The 15397-nt window shown below is 43.9% G+C and overlaps 1 protein-coding gene across 2 annotated transcripts in view; it reads left to right on the plus strand.

Annotated features, from left to right (window-relative positions):
• The first annotated feature begins 10727 nt into the window (after positions 1-10727).
• LOC115478934 (probable cation-transporting ATPase 13A4) overlaps positions 10728-15397 on the plus strand; it is a 115458-nt gene continuing 110788 nt past the window's right edge. For both annotated transcript variants that reach the window (XM_030216590.1, XM_030216591.1), the window contains exon 1: positions 10728-10870. In XM_030216590.1, coding sequence (XP_030072450.1) covers positions 10808-10870 — 63 coding nt within the window. In that variant the 5' untranslated portion in view covers positions 10728-10807. The remainder of the gene's footprint in view (positions 10871-15397) is intronic.

Here is a 15397-nt window from a genome sequence, read left to right on the forward strand (position 1 = left end):
TTAGTGGGTGCAGTGCACTTCAGACAGGCGGACCCAGGTCCATCCCCCCCCCCCCCCCACCAGTTACACTTGTGGTGGTAAATGTGAGCCCTCCAAAACCCAGTGTACCCACATGTAGGTGCCCCCTTTCATCCCTAAGGGCTATGGTAGTAGTTTAGAGTTGTGGATAGTGGGTATTGGGGGGGGGGTTGGGGGGCTCAGCACACAAGGTAAGGGAGTTATGCAGCTGGGAGCAATTTGTGATGTCCACTGCAGTGCCCCCTAGGGTGCCCGGTTGGTGTCCTGGCATGTGAGGGGGACCAGTGCCCTATGAATGCTGGCTCCTCCCACGACCAAAAGCCTTGAATTTGGTCGTTTTTCAGATGGGCGTCCTTGGTTTGCATTATAGGCGAAACCCGAGGCTGCCCATCTCTAAGGTCGGTGATCTCAACATTTCAGTCGACCTAAGACTATAGAAATAAGTAGTAGTAGTAACAGAAAGAGATCTGTGAGAAGTGAGGTCAAGGGCAGGAAAGAGATGGAACTTTGCTGAATTTCTGGGAGGAAGGCATGGGGAGGATAGAAACACAGAGGGATGATGACATATGAGGGGGTGGGGACACAAAAGGGTGATACTGGATAGGGGAGGGATAGAGAGGCACTGAGGGAAGATGCCAGACAGTAGGGGGGGGGGGTTGGGTTAGGGACACAAAGACATGATGACACATGAGGGGGGATGGGGCACAGAAGGGTGATACTGGATAGGGCAAGAATGCAGATACAGCGAAGAGAAATACTTAACATGGTGGGAGGATAGGAGCAGGGACACAGGAAATACTAAACAGAGTGATAGCGACACAGAGGGAAGATGTATAATGGACATGGAGAGAGAAGAAATGCCAAATGGACCAAGAGGCAAGAGAGTTAAGAGAAAAGCAGAAACCAGAGACTGGAATTGAATGGGCTTTTCATTTGCCTTGCAGGACTCGCTAGCATGGTTTAGTAAAAGAAGCCTATAGTTGGAATCTTGCAGGGGTAACTTGTCTTCCTAAGCTAAGAATGTGTTTGCCGCTTTGACAATCACAATAAAGAGCTGTGTTATGTTGGAAAGGAAGCGTTCTCATAAGAACTGTTTTGAGGATTATGGATTTGGGGAGAAAACTCGGAGGAAGTCTCTCTGTCCATTATTTAATTTAATTTTTTTATTTCAAAATATTTTTATGCATATGTATAACAAGTAAAGAGTTAATATAGGAAATAAAAAATATTTTAAATTTTTTTTTTTTTAATTTATAAACCACCTATCACTAAGCAGCTTACATAATAAAAACATACATAAAATTGCAAAATTACACAAAACAATTCTAACAAACATTTCTCAACAACAATACATCAAGAGAGCCTGAACTAGGAAGCTGCCAAGTAGAGCTCACGAATCAGAGAAGGTTTGCACACACACGTGCATCTTTAAAACCTTTTTTAAATTGTAATGATGAGCAGAATCAAATAAGCCCCGGTGGTGCATTCCATAACCTCAGGGAAGCTACTGAAAAGGCACATGCTGATGTTTCAGAAAAATGAAAGGTGGTCAGTGCTGGTACAGAAAGGACAGGTGCCTATATAGATATGCCCCAACATGTACACACACATCTAAAACCCATCCCCAACACACACACACACACACACACACATGCATTTACATGCGGAGGGGTTGAAAAGAATTTCATGAGCCATGCTTTGCCTGCTTTCCCCACTTGCTGCTTTTAAATCCTATTTTGAAGAACTTGGAAGGGAAAGTGAGTACTTTCATGTGCACACTTGAAACTGCTGCCAGCTCCCTGGAAAATTACAAGCAGCTACGAAAGACTTAGACCGGCTGAGCTGGTGAGTTCATATTAGGCAGCTACTAACTGGAAGAATGGACTTGCAGGGTTTCGTATCCAGAGTCTAAAAATAATTTGAAGTATTATAGGCCTTCCTTCTTCATGGGATTAGTGAAGTCTTAAATAAGTATAATTTACTAATACAATTAGAAACTTAGACTTAGAAAGTCAGACTGTCAAGATCCTACTTAAACCTACACTACCCAAATTGCAAAGGATTGAAATACAAAACAACTTACGCATCCGGCTTCTCTTACATAAGCGCACAACTATGGAATGGCCTCCCAAAAGCCCTGAAAACAATCCACGACCACCTGAACTTCAGGAAATCACTAAAAACCAACCTCTTCAAAAAGGCCTACCACAACGACCCCACGTAAACCTCTTCACCCAGCAACACAACATGACTATGATCGTACTGGACAACACGCAATCCTCATCCCTCCCGACCCTCCACATATACCTCATACGATCACTTTTCAACCTTGCACTTGTTATCAACCGACTGGGTAAACGCCGTTGACGTACTATGTAAGCCACATTGAGCCTGTAAATAGGTGGGAAAATGTGGGGTACAAATGCAACAAATCCTATATAATAAAACGCACCTCCAAACATTCTGAAGCTGACTGCGTGGCTGAGGCATTCCTGCTCTCTGTATCCGTCTCCTGAATTGACATCACGTACTTCCGGGTTCATCACAAGCAGAAGTGACCAACCACACGAGGTTTCTCGGCTTCAGAATGTTGGAGGTGCATTCTATTAAATAGGATTGGTCAGTTCCTTGAAGCACAGCCAGAGCTCAGCATCCTGCACAGTAATGCTCAGACACCAGAGAGAGAGAGGGGGGGGGGCCTGACACCAGAGAGAGGGAGGGAGGGGGGGTCTGACACCAGAGGGGGGGGAGAGGTATCTCTGTCACACACACACACACACTCTCTCTCTCACAGTCAATGTCTTTCTCTCTCTCACTCACTCTATGTCTCACACTGTATCACATTCACTCTCTATGTGTCATACAGTCACTCACACACTCTCTTGGTCTCATACACTCAGTCTCACAGAAAGTCTGTGTCTCACACACACTCTCTCTCTCTCTCACTGTGTCTCACATACGCACTTGCACACACTCTCATTCTCACACACACACTTGCACCCAGACTCACTCTCTCTCTCTCACACACACACACTCGCACATTCACTCTCTCTCTCACACACAGTCACTCTCACATACACTCTCTCAAACATACACACTCCGAGGAAAACCTTGCTAGCGCCCGTTTAATCTGAGTCAGAAACGGGCCTTTTTTACTAGTAAATAAATAAAATAAATAATAGTCTTTTGGAGAATTCCAGCCAAGAAAAATTGTGTTTAACCTCTAAGGGACCCTTTTTACAAAGCAGTGGCAGGGGCTACCGTGCAGGTATCATGCAGCAAAATAGCAACTACCGCCCAGTCGCCTTGCGGTAGTTCTGAGTCTGCCATGCATCATTTCCCGTGATGGAAAATAATTTTTAATTTCTAGAGCGGTGGGCGGGGCATAGGTGTTCCTGGCAGTAATCGGGCAGCATGAGTCACATTACCCGATTACTGCACAAGTAACGTGTGAGTGTTTACCGCCTATTAAACAGGAGGTGGTAGAGGGCTCAGGCATAATGCTGACACGCTAGTTTGGAAATTAGCATGTGGTCATTAATGGCAGAAATAAAAATTCTTCTATTGAATAGCGCCGGCCACTTTTTTAGCATGGGTTAGGAAAAGGACCGCCACGTTTTCTTATTGTATTTGAGAATTTATTAAAAAATGGGACATGATGGCCATGCAGTTACTGTACTTTCCAAATATTTTTTCCCCAGTAACCCTGTAGCTGATGGATCAGTGCGGCTGTATGTTGTTTCTAAAAAGAATTTTAATTGTCTAGACCTGCGTTATTCACCTATCCACGGGTAGATGTGAAGCGTCTGTTTACGCTTTCCAAAAATACTAGGACTAGGGGGCATGCGATGAAACTACAGTGTAGTAAATTTAAAACAAATCGGAGAAAAGTTTTCTTCACCCAACGCATAATTAAACTCTGGAATTTGCTGTCGGAGAACGTGGTGGTTAGCTTAGCAGAGTTTAAAAAGGGGTTAGACGGTTTCCTAAAGGACAAGTCCATAAACCACTACTAAATGGACTTGGGAAAAATCCACAATTCCAGGAATAACATGTATAGAATGTTTGTATGTTTGGGAAGCTTGCCAGGTGCCCTTGGCCTGGATTGGCCGCTGTCGTGGACAGGATGCTGGGCTCGATGGACCCTTGGTCTTTTCCCAGTGTGGCATTACTTATGTACTTATTCATTTTATAGGTCTTGTGTGTACTAAGGGAGCCTCGTCTTATAACAATTTCCTTCTTAACAAACCAAGGGACCCTTTTACTGAGCTGCGCTAATAGGGGCCATGCGCTATGATTAGCGTGTGGGTTTCCCTGCGCACTGAGGCCAATTTAGCATGGCTGTAAAATGACCACAATTCCATTTTCCCCATTAATGGCCAGGTCACTTAACCCTCCATTGTCCCATGTAAGCCGCATTGAGCCTGCCATGAGTGGGAAAGCGCAGGGTACAAATGTAACAAAAATAAAATAGATACTATTGGAGATTCTACATGGAATGTTGCTACTATTGGAGATTCTACATGGAATGTTGCTACTATTGAGATTCTGTTGCTACTATTGGAGATTCTACATGGAATGTTGCTATTCCACTAGCAACATTCCATGTAGAAGGCTGCGCAGGCTTCTGTTTCTGTGAGTCTGACGTCCTGCACGTACGTGCAGGACATCAGACTCACAGAAGCAGAAGCCTACGCGGCCACATTGGTGATCTGCAAGGGCCGACTTCTACATGGAATGTTGCTAGTGGAATAGCAACATTTCATGTACAATCTCAAATAGTAGCAACAACAGTGGAGGAGTGGCCTAGTGGTTAGGGTGGTGGACTTTGGTCCTGAGGAACTGAGTTTGATTCCCACTTCAGGCACAGGCAGCTCCTTGTGACTCTGGGCAAGTCACTTAACCCTCCATTGCCCCATGTAAGCCGCATTGAGCCTGCCATGAGTGGGAAAACGCGGGGTACAAATGTAACAAAAATAAATAAATAATATGCTGAAATCTTCTGCTCAGTGTGCGGCGGTGGACAAAAAAGCAAACAGGATGCTAGGAATTATTAGGAAAGAGATGGTGAATAAGACCGAAAATATTATAAGGCCTCTGTATTGCTCCATGGTGTGACAGCACCTTGAGAATTGCATTCAGTTCTGGTTGTCCTATCTCAAAAAAGATATAGTGGAATTAGAAAAGGTTCAAAGAAGAGCGAGAGGATGGAACTCCTCTTGTATGAGGAACAGCTAAAGAGATTAGGGCTCTTCAGCTTGGACAAGAGACGGATGAAGAGAGATATGATTGAGGTCTACAAAATCCTGAGTGGTGTAGAACGAGTACAAGTCCTACTAGGGGACACAAATAGGAGGAAATATTTTTTCATTCAACGAATTATTAAGTTCTGGAACTCTTTGCTGGAGGATGTACTAACAGCGGTTAGCGTATCTGGGTTTAAAAAAGGTTTGGATAAATTCCTGGAGGAAAAGTCCATAGTCTGCTATTGAGATAGACAAGGAGAAGCAACTGCTTGCCCGGGATTGGTAGCATGGAACGTGGCTACTCTTTGGGGTTCTACATGGAATCTTGCTATTTGTGGGGATTCCGGAATCTTGTTTCTCTTTGGGGTTCTGGAATGTTGCTGCTAATTGGGTTTCTGCAAGGAACTTGTGACCTGGCTTGGCCACTGTTTGGAAAACAGGATACTAGGCTAGATGGTCCACTGGTTACTCTTATGTTCTTATGGGCTAATTGGTTGGCTTGCAGCAATGTAACTGTGCTAACCAATTAGTGCTGGGCACGAATACACTCTGCCCCCCCCCCCCCAAACATTCCCGAGCCCTAAAAAATATAAAGTATTTTTTTGATCTGGGAAAGCATGCACAAATGCCAGGTGCGTAAGCGTGCCCCACGGTAGCGCATTTTAGTTCATGGGAAGCACGGATCAGTGCTTACCACCGCTTAGTGAAAGGACCCCCAAAAGACCCTAAAGTGATTCTTATGCGGTATTTATGTGGACCACCAACTCTGAGTCAGTGCAAATCCTTTTCAGAAATGGTGCAGCCTTTCTGTTTATGGCACTCTCTGTTCCTTGGGTTTTAAACCTTCAAAAGAAGTAAAAATATCCAGGACATTTTTGAGGGTAGATGGATACAGCAGATGTGGTGGTAGCTTTACAGAGCAGACTGAGAGGGTGGAGCAAAAGCAACAGTGGCTCCACAGAGCTGGTGTTGCCTGTGGTGTTCACATTTATCCTCATGTGGCACATTTTTCCCTACCATTGCAGCACTTGAGATTATAGGGAAGCTTCCTGCAAAATGTGCCTGATGCAACATCAGAGATAGGTGTGGAAGAAGGCAGAATGGTATTTCTCTTTATATGAACGCTAGCTGCAGCAAATTCCACAGTTATTAACTTCCAGAGTTACCAGTTTGGCACAGAACTAAGGGAGAGATTTACAATGGAGTCTTCCCACTTCACAGCAAGGTATGTTTTACATTTACTTTCTATTACTACTAATGTCAAATTGTATACTATATATGAATGGAACTTTTGTTTTACTTTCAAATGAAATAGAAATAATGATCTTACACTTTTACCTATTTAATTAGAAATATAACCTAGCATTTATTTAGATTTTGCTCACACCTTTTTCAGTAGTAGCTCAAGGTGAGTTACATTCAGGTACACTGGATATTTCTCTGTCCCAGGAGGGCTCACAATCTAAGTTTGTACCTGAGGCAATGGAGGGATAAGTGACTTAGCCAAGATCACAAGGAGCAGTAGTGGGATTTGAACTGGCTCCCTCTGGATTACAAGACCGGTGCTCTAACCACTAGGCCACTCCTCCACTAGCAACATTCCATCTAGAATCTCAAATAGTAGCAACAGAATCTCAAATAGTAGCAACATTCCATGTAAAATCTCAGATAGTAGCAACAGAATCTCAAATGGTTTATTTGGATTTTGCTCACACCTTTTTCAGTAGTAGCTCAAGGTGAGTTACATTCAGGTACACTGGGCATTTGAGGTTATAATGCATAAGTACATAAGTAATGCCATACTGGGAAAAGACCAAGGGTCCATCGAGCCCAGCATCCTGTCCACGACAGCGGCCAATCCAGGCCAAGGGCACCTGGCAAGCTTCCCAAACGTACAAACATTCTATACATGTTATTCCTGGAATTTTGGAGTTTTCCAAGTCCGTTTAGTAGCGGTTTATGGACTTGTCCTTTAGGAATCCGTCCAACCCCTTTTTAAACTCTGCTAAGCTAACCGCCTTCACCACTTTCTCCGGCAACGAATTCCAGAGTTTAATTACACGTTGGGTGAAGAAAAATTTTTCTCCGATTTGTTTTAAATTTACTATACTGTAGTTTCATCGCATGCCCCCTAGTCCTAGTATTTTTGGAAAGCCTGATATACAAATTAGATATAATGGGGGGGGGGGGGGGGCACTTCAGCCCGGCTTATAAGCCATTCCCAGCTACGGGCTGAACTAATCCCGGATAGTCAATGTTGGGACATGAATATCTGGAGTTGGGTATGTGCACCGACCTGGAATTTAACCAGGCACCAGCCGATATTGCAACTCATGTCTGATTAACTCAGCATTAAGTTAGGACATACTGTTTTCTGGCCTAACTTTATTTGCTTGCTTAGCCAGTTAGCAGACTGGATATCACCACTAATTGGCTAAGTGCTAGCTCCTCCCAAGACCCACCCCTAGCCCCCACCCACAATCTACCCAGTTAGGGAATGGCTGGTTAGTGGAGAAATTCACTGAATATCAGTGGCCATCCAGCTCAGCAGGGTTTAATTGGGCAGGAGGGTGGAACCAGAGGCGTAGCTAGGTGGGTTGCCAGGGGAGCAGCTGCTCCCCCAAATGGACTTCCAGCAGCATCAGCACCTATTTTTCCCGTGTCAGCGCTGTCAGAAGTCTGCTCTCCACTTCCCCCATGCCCTCAACTTGGCTACGCTACTGGGTGGAACGTGGCAAAGGAACCCTGCGGGCAGCAAAGTTAAATTGTTGCGGCTGCTGGAATGCCTCTGAGGTACACTGGGGAGGGATGGGGGAGTTCACAGAGGGGGGAGATGCTGGGCTGCTATAGGAGTAGAGGAAGAGAGGAGACTCTGGCACAACCACTGGGTAGGCCTATGCTGTGCTACTGCTCTACTCATATGTACATCAAGCGCGTAGCCAGATCTCAATGTTTGAGGGATCCTGAGCCCAAAGTGTGTGTGTGGGGTGGGCACGGTTTGGCCTGCCTCCCTACTGCAACCCCCACCCCGTCGCAACCCAACATACCTTGGCTGGTGGGGATCCCCAAACCCCGCCAGCTGAAGCCTTTCTCCAGCGCTGTTCTCAGCGCATTGCCTGCCTTGCTTCCTCGGTTTTACGCGCATGCTCACGTTCCCCAAAACTGAGCATGCACGTGACGTGAGAGGAAGCAGGGCAGGCAATGCGCAGAGAACAGCGCTGGAGAAAGGCTTCAGCTGGCGAAGGTCTCCAACCCCCCGCCAGCCAAACCAAAGGCCCTGGATCCAATTTGGGGGGGGGGGCAGGCCCCCAAGGTACCCGTAGCTACACTACTGGCACTGTACATCAACTCACAGTTATGCGTTAAATGATGGTGGCATGTACTTTTAGAACAGTGCCTGGCACTTATGTCCATAAATGCCAGTTGGTGGTGTTGAACCTCTACATGTATCTGGCATCTGACATTAAGTGTTAACGTAAAGAATTGTCTTTTTTGTGCCTATCCCTTAAAAGCAGAACCACTGCTCTAGATCCCACACACACCAATTTTGAAGCAGTGTAATTTGTCCTACCTATGATTCAGGGGCGTAGCCAGACAACAGATTGTGGGTGGGCCTAGGCAAGAAGTGGGTGGGCACCAAGTGTTCTCTCCCCCCCCCCCCCCCCCCCCCACCCAAAAAATATCTAAGCTGGCAGGAAAACGCTTCTTTCCAACGGCAGTCTGCAAAGGCATGCGCTGAAAACTGAGCATGCGCAGGTTCCGGTATCGTTGAGAGTAGCGTTCTTGGCGGAGCTTGGGATCTCCACCAGCTACCGCTAAGCTTGTGCTACTGTTGGGTGGGCCTAAGCCCTAAGTAGGTGGGCCCTGGCCCACCCAGGCCCACCTGTGGCTACACCTATGATTAAGGTAACATTTTGAACTTTCTTTCTACCGCATTTTTCCAAAACTTTGAAGCGCTGAGAACGAGCATGGGTCTACTATCTCTTTAAGTGTTGGAGTTGGGTAGAATCTGTAGCTTATTAATTTTTTACCTAACTGTGTAGGGCTAGTGGGGCCATTTTGGTTATGACTGATTTCTGGAGGGCCTCGGTTTTGGTCAGTATCAAATCACGCATGTGCCATGGCAGGTACCATTCATCTGGACGGATGAGTCAACATAAAGCCAACCCTACCAGACAATTCAGTGAGGCTGTCTCTGGAAAATTATTTCACTATTTGACCTCCCTTCTAATGGAAAGCAATCATTCAAAAATAAAAGTTCTTTAAGTTCTCAAAATCCCTGCCAGCAGGTTACTGTTGACATTGTGCAGTATTCAATAGTATCTGGAATAGGCAGTCGCCTGTGAGCGGTGCCACAGAAGACCGGTACCTACCTAATTTACTGGAGGCGATGTACAATTCACCTTTATGTTCTTAGGCCCCCTTTTACAAAGCCGCACGGCAATGCTGACATGGCCCATTCAAAGCGAACAGGCTGTGTCAGCATTTCTGCACCAACAGCCGCTAGCATGGCTTTGTAGAGGGGGTGGGGGTGGTGGTTAGACTGTTCAAAGTTGTCCCTATAATTTTTGGGGAGGTGATGGTGAAAGCATGAGACCTACTTGTTGGGTAACAATCGGTATATGCAGCAAATGATTCACTGGCTTGGAAATATATATATTCAATTAAGATTTCTAAATTTCTGATCTGAAGATGAAGGGTTACCTTCAAGAGCTCATCAAAAAATGTATTAAGTTAGTCGACTGAAAAAAGGAATCATCTTCTTTTCTTTGTTTTGTTTCATTTCTATTAATTACTTCTGAAAATGATAAACAATCTTTAGAAAAGTAATAAGTACATTATTTGTTGAGGTAGGAAGGTGGCCTATGGGATTTACAGTGAAGTGGAAACGGTTGTTGTAAGGATACATTTTTCCAAGTACTGGTTACCCAGGGGCTAGTTCTGACCTTTCATTACAGCTCCACGTTGTCATAAAAGACGAAATCCAGACAAGGCATGAAAGAATAGCCATTTCTCTTTACATTCCTTACCATGTCTCTGCCTTCCACTTACTAGTGGAAAAAAAGGATGACATTTTCATCATGAAATACTCAGTCTCGACATTTCAAAGTAATATATATAATCGCTGTGTAATTTAATCTAGATCATAAGATGCTCAGGCTGACCCTTCTCTCCTGGAACAAAGGAAATACAAAAGGGCTATCATGGAACATTTTGCTATCATACTTCAGGTTGCCACATTTATCTTTCTCTGTCGCAACTTCATTGTAACTTACAACTTTGGTACAGGTCAGTCAGCAAATAACGTGACGAGGAAAAATGATGAAACTCATGAAAACAATGATTTTGAGCACCTGAAACCTTTTGAGGCGGAGCTACCTTCTTCCCTCGTGTACATTGGGATTAAAATAGTGGGAGGAACCCCAGTAGAGGATCAATATAGCTTGTTCAAATCCCATCACATCTCTCTATTTTATCCCAACCTCTTCTTAACTTGGCCAAATTTTAAGATCATCATCATTGAAACACAAACTTCATAGAATATGTTAGGTGAGAAAAAGAAAGACCACTGTGCGTTACTAAATGAAGGGGAAGAAAATGAAATGGTAAGTGTATTTTTGCAGATTAATTTTCATTTAATTTTATGTTTTTGTTGTTTAATTTTAATTAAATTTTTTTGTCTTTTGATTACACATATCGAGAATGTACCAAATGAAAAGATACAACTCCTTATTCAGTTACAGTACTTATATTTTTTATTTTATATATGTATGTATATATGTATGCATTTATTTCATTTATATTCCACATAATCCCAATAGATCAGGTTCAATGAGGCAAACAATTTATTGCAATTAACAGTATAAAAAGCGATGTGGGATAGTATACATTAAGTAGTAATATTTATTAGGATTTATTTACTGCCTTTTTGAAGGATTTCACTCAAGGCGATGTACAGTAAGTAGTAATAACAAAGTAAAAGGATTGAGTATTACAATATGTAACGAATGCTAGATGCAAAAAGGTAACAATTTACAGTCATCCATATAGTCATGTATAATAACAATTGGAATGGAACTGAGAAATTGACATAATTGTACAATTAGGGGGTTAAATTAATCATGATCATCTGTGAGAAATTGCTTAAACAGAGTGGCTTTAAGGTATTTCCAGAATATCAAATAATTGGGTTCCCACCTGATGAATTTGGGGAGGGAATTCCCCCATTTCATACAGAGGTAAGAGTTTATCCTGAAATATAGGTTGACTTGTAGACTGCATTTTTGCAACTGGGATAGTGGAGGGTTAGATAATCTCTTGAACCAGGGAGAGCGTTGCGAAGGGGGAGATCAATTAAAGGTTGCATATAATCAGAGGTTCAGCCATATAGACTATTGAAAACAAATGTACATGATTTGAATGCTATTCTGACTTTATAAGCAAAGGGGCTGCACGTTTGAATGTCATCGCCTTGTAGACTAATCTGGCTGCTGTATTTTGGGCAGTCTGCAGTTTTTTTCAAGGAAGATTCCTTTCAGCCAGCATAAATGGCATTTTATTTTGGGAATTTAATAACATAAAGACACATTATTGTTTTCTTCATGCGTATTTAATGGTATTGCTATAATATTATTCTAGAAACATGTAAATCTGGTGTTTGAAATTCTTTTGCAGTACATGCTAAGTTCAATATTTTAGTTCTTACAAATTAATTTTATATTATATATTTTCCCAAGTTATTACCAATTATTTATTTATTGCATTTGTATCCCACATTTTCCCACCTATTTGCGGGTTCAGTGTGGCTTACAATATGTTGTGAATTATGGAGGTACAGTTTGTTACATTATGATTGTGGGTTACATTATGAAGAGTTATAGGAGACAAATTCAGTAATGTTTGCTAAGCTTTTGATACTATACTGTGTTAAATGTAAACTGCTTAGAACTTGTTAGTAAAGTGGGTTATAAATGCAAAATTCAATCTTTGAGAGAGAGAGAGAGAGAGAGAGAGAGATCTTTACCATTGCAGTTGCCCAGGAAATCTCACATGCATAAGTAAGTTCTTACCTGCAGAATTTAAAATGCACTACCTGAAAATTACATCAGGTTTGTGAGATGTTCTAAAGCCTGTTATACCCAATCTAGAAGCAGCGAGCGAGCGGCTGTACAGGAGGCACGGCAATCATGTGTACAGATGGGCAGGCCACCAGATCTTGATAGCAGGAGCACTGCATGTGAAAAGGGGCCTGAAGCCAGAGGTCATATATAAGGCAGAGCGTGACCTAGGCTAAAACTGTTCTAATTTGCCAGACGTTTTCTTGAGTGATACACACAGCCAGTAAGGGGGTCGTTTACCAATCCGCGGTAGCGTTTTAAGCTCACGGTAGAAATCAGCTGCTTGTAAACGCTGAGGTGTCATGAGCGGCTTAGTAAAAGCCCCCCTAAATGGTGGCCAAAGTTAGGGCCATTATGGTCTGAGCTAAGATAGTATTTTGTAAAGGGAGCTTTGTGTGGACTGGTCTTTACAGAATAAATGTTTACCCCTAGATTCTATCTATGGCGCTGAGATTTTGTCAGAGCCAAGTTGTGCGCACATCTTAAATAGCTAATGAGCCATTAACTAGCAATCAAATTGATGGCAGCTAATTGGCAATAAGTACATAAGCACCGCCATACCGAGAAAAGACCAAGGGTCCATCAAGCCCAGCACCCTGTCTCCGACAGCGGCCAATCCAGGCTTCAAGAACCCGGTAACCCCCCCCCCCCCCAATTTTTTAAAAAATAATGTTCAATGGACTTTTCCCTCAGGAATCTGTCCAAACCCCCTTTAAACTCCGTAAGGCCAGCTGCTGTCACTACATTCTCCGGCAACGAGTTCCAGAGTCCAACTACACGCTGAGTAAAGAAAAACTTTCTCTTATTTGTTTTAAATCTACCATATTCTAGCTTCATCTTGTGTCCCCTGGTTTTGTTGTTGTTTGAAAGTGTAAACAAACGCTTCACATCTGTCCGCTCTACTCCGCTCATTATCTTGTAGACGTCTATCATATCACCCCTCAGCCGCCTTTTCTCCAAGCTGAAGAGCCCTAACCTTCTCAGCCTTTCCTCATAGGGAAGTCGTTCCATCCATTTTATCATTTTCATCGCCCTTCTCTGCACCTTCTCTAATTCCTTTACATCTTTTTTTAGATGCGGCAACTAGAATTGGACACAATATTCTAGGTGCGGTCGCCTGCCTGCTCCTTATTCTACAGCCACATGTGTAAATACCCTAGTGCACAATTCAAAAGGGGGCATGGTCAGAAGAGGGCAGGGGCGTTTCGAAATGTTGCTCACAGGGTTATAGAATAGGCCAGTGGTTCGCAAACCTGGCCCTGGAGGCACCACAGCCAGTCGGGTTTTCAGGATATCCAGAATGAATATTCATGAGATACATTTCCATGCAGCGGAGGCAGTGCATGGACGTAACTTTAATGAATATTCGTTGTGGGTATCCTGAAAACCTGACTGGCTGTGGTACCTCCAGGGCCAGGTTTAGGAATCACGGGAATAGCCCCATTTCTGCGCTAAAATGCTGGGAGCTGGGCCCTGCATTTAGGGACCCTTTTACAAAGTAAGCACAACACCTGCTTACCAAACGCTATCCGGAAACTACTGCAGGCTCAAGGCAGACGCCCGGCGGTAGATCCTCTTTGAGTGTGCGCCATTTCCGGTGCACTGGAGAAATGTTCTTATTTTATAGCGTGGCACGAACCTGGCGGTTACCGCCGGGTTACTGCGGGAGCCCTTACCGCCACCTCAATGGGTGACGGTAAGGGCTCCCCTCACATGGCAACTCGGTAAGAGTAATTTTACTGCACGGCCATTTTTTAAGGGGCTTTTTAGCCACTGTGATAAAAAGGGCCCTGGTGCCTGGGAAACACGGCCCCTGCCGCTACTGCAGGGCTTTTTGTCCTGCGGCTCAGTAAAAGGACCCCTTAAACAGGTTTCAGCTGGCATAAAAAGCAACACCCAACTTTAGGAGCAGGAATTGGCTCTGAGTGCTGGACTATAAACCGTGCTCAACCAAAAGTGACGTTTATAGAATAGCGTTCTGCATTGATTTTTCGAATGCCGTTGATACACACTTTGTACCTAACTTTGGGCACAAGCATTGAGGCAGTTCAGCGCAGAAATCCAAGTATTTTATAACAAGGCGCCTGATCTCTGGGAACGCCCCTGTCCCACCCATGCCCCTCCCATGGCCACACCCCCCCCTTTTGAGTTGCGCTATGAAACGTAAGCGAGCATGTTATAGAATAGGGTGTAGGACAGATTCGGGCATAACTCCTAATTACTGCCAATGAAGTGCTTATTAACTCCAATAATTGTTAGTGCCTAATTAATTAATTAGCTTATGCGTAGATCTGGGATCTGTGCCCAAACTGAATATCCAGATTTGAATCTGGGGGTTAATTTTCTTTTGCTTTAGATGAATGTTCCGTTCACTTCCAGTCTGCTCTGCGGTTACACATGACTCTCCGTTGCTGCCAAGCGTTTCCCTTTCTCACCGTGGCATTATTTAATGTACCATTTGCAGCAGCAGTGTTTCCGAGAAGAGCGTATCTGGCCAATGCCAGGATTTTAAGCTACAATGGTCCAATATTTAAAGCAATTTTACCAGGCAAGCAAGCCCATGGCCCAATTAAATCACCTGTGCCTGCCTAACCACTCATATTCAGCACCTCTTAAAAAGACAATGCTGCTGAACATCCCAGTAGCTGACCTGTTAGTGCCAAGGCTACTGGAACTTTTCTTCTCTCGTAACACATACATCTCTTTCTCTACCACATCACTCTGTATTTGTTTCATCACCGGAGGCGGCTTACGCCTCACGGTAATATGTAAGCCACATTGAGCCTGCAAATAGGTGGGAAAATGTGGGGTACAAATGCAACAATGATGATGATGATGGACTTTGGGTGGAACTTGGGTAAAGGCAATACTTAACTGGTTGGTTGTCCTAACTTTAGCCAGTGAGCTAACTGGGCATCAGTCTGAATATTTGTCTCTTAGATTGTAAGCTCTTTGCGCAGGGACTGTCCCTCTATGTTAAATTGTACAGCGCTGCGTAACCCTAGTAGCGCTCTA

The sequence above is a fragment of the Microcaecilia unicolor genome, chromosome 10 (assembly GCF_901765095.1).
Source record: "Microcaecilia unicolor chromosome 10, aMicUni1.1, whole genome shotgun sequence".
NCBI classification, from domain to species: Eukaryota; Metazoa; Chordata; class Amphibia; order Gymnophiona; family Siphonopidae; genus Microcaecilia; species Microcaecilia unicolor.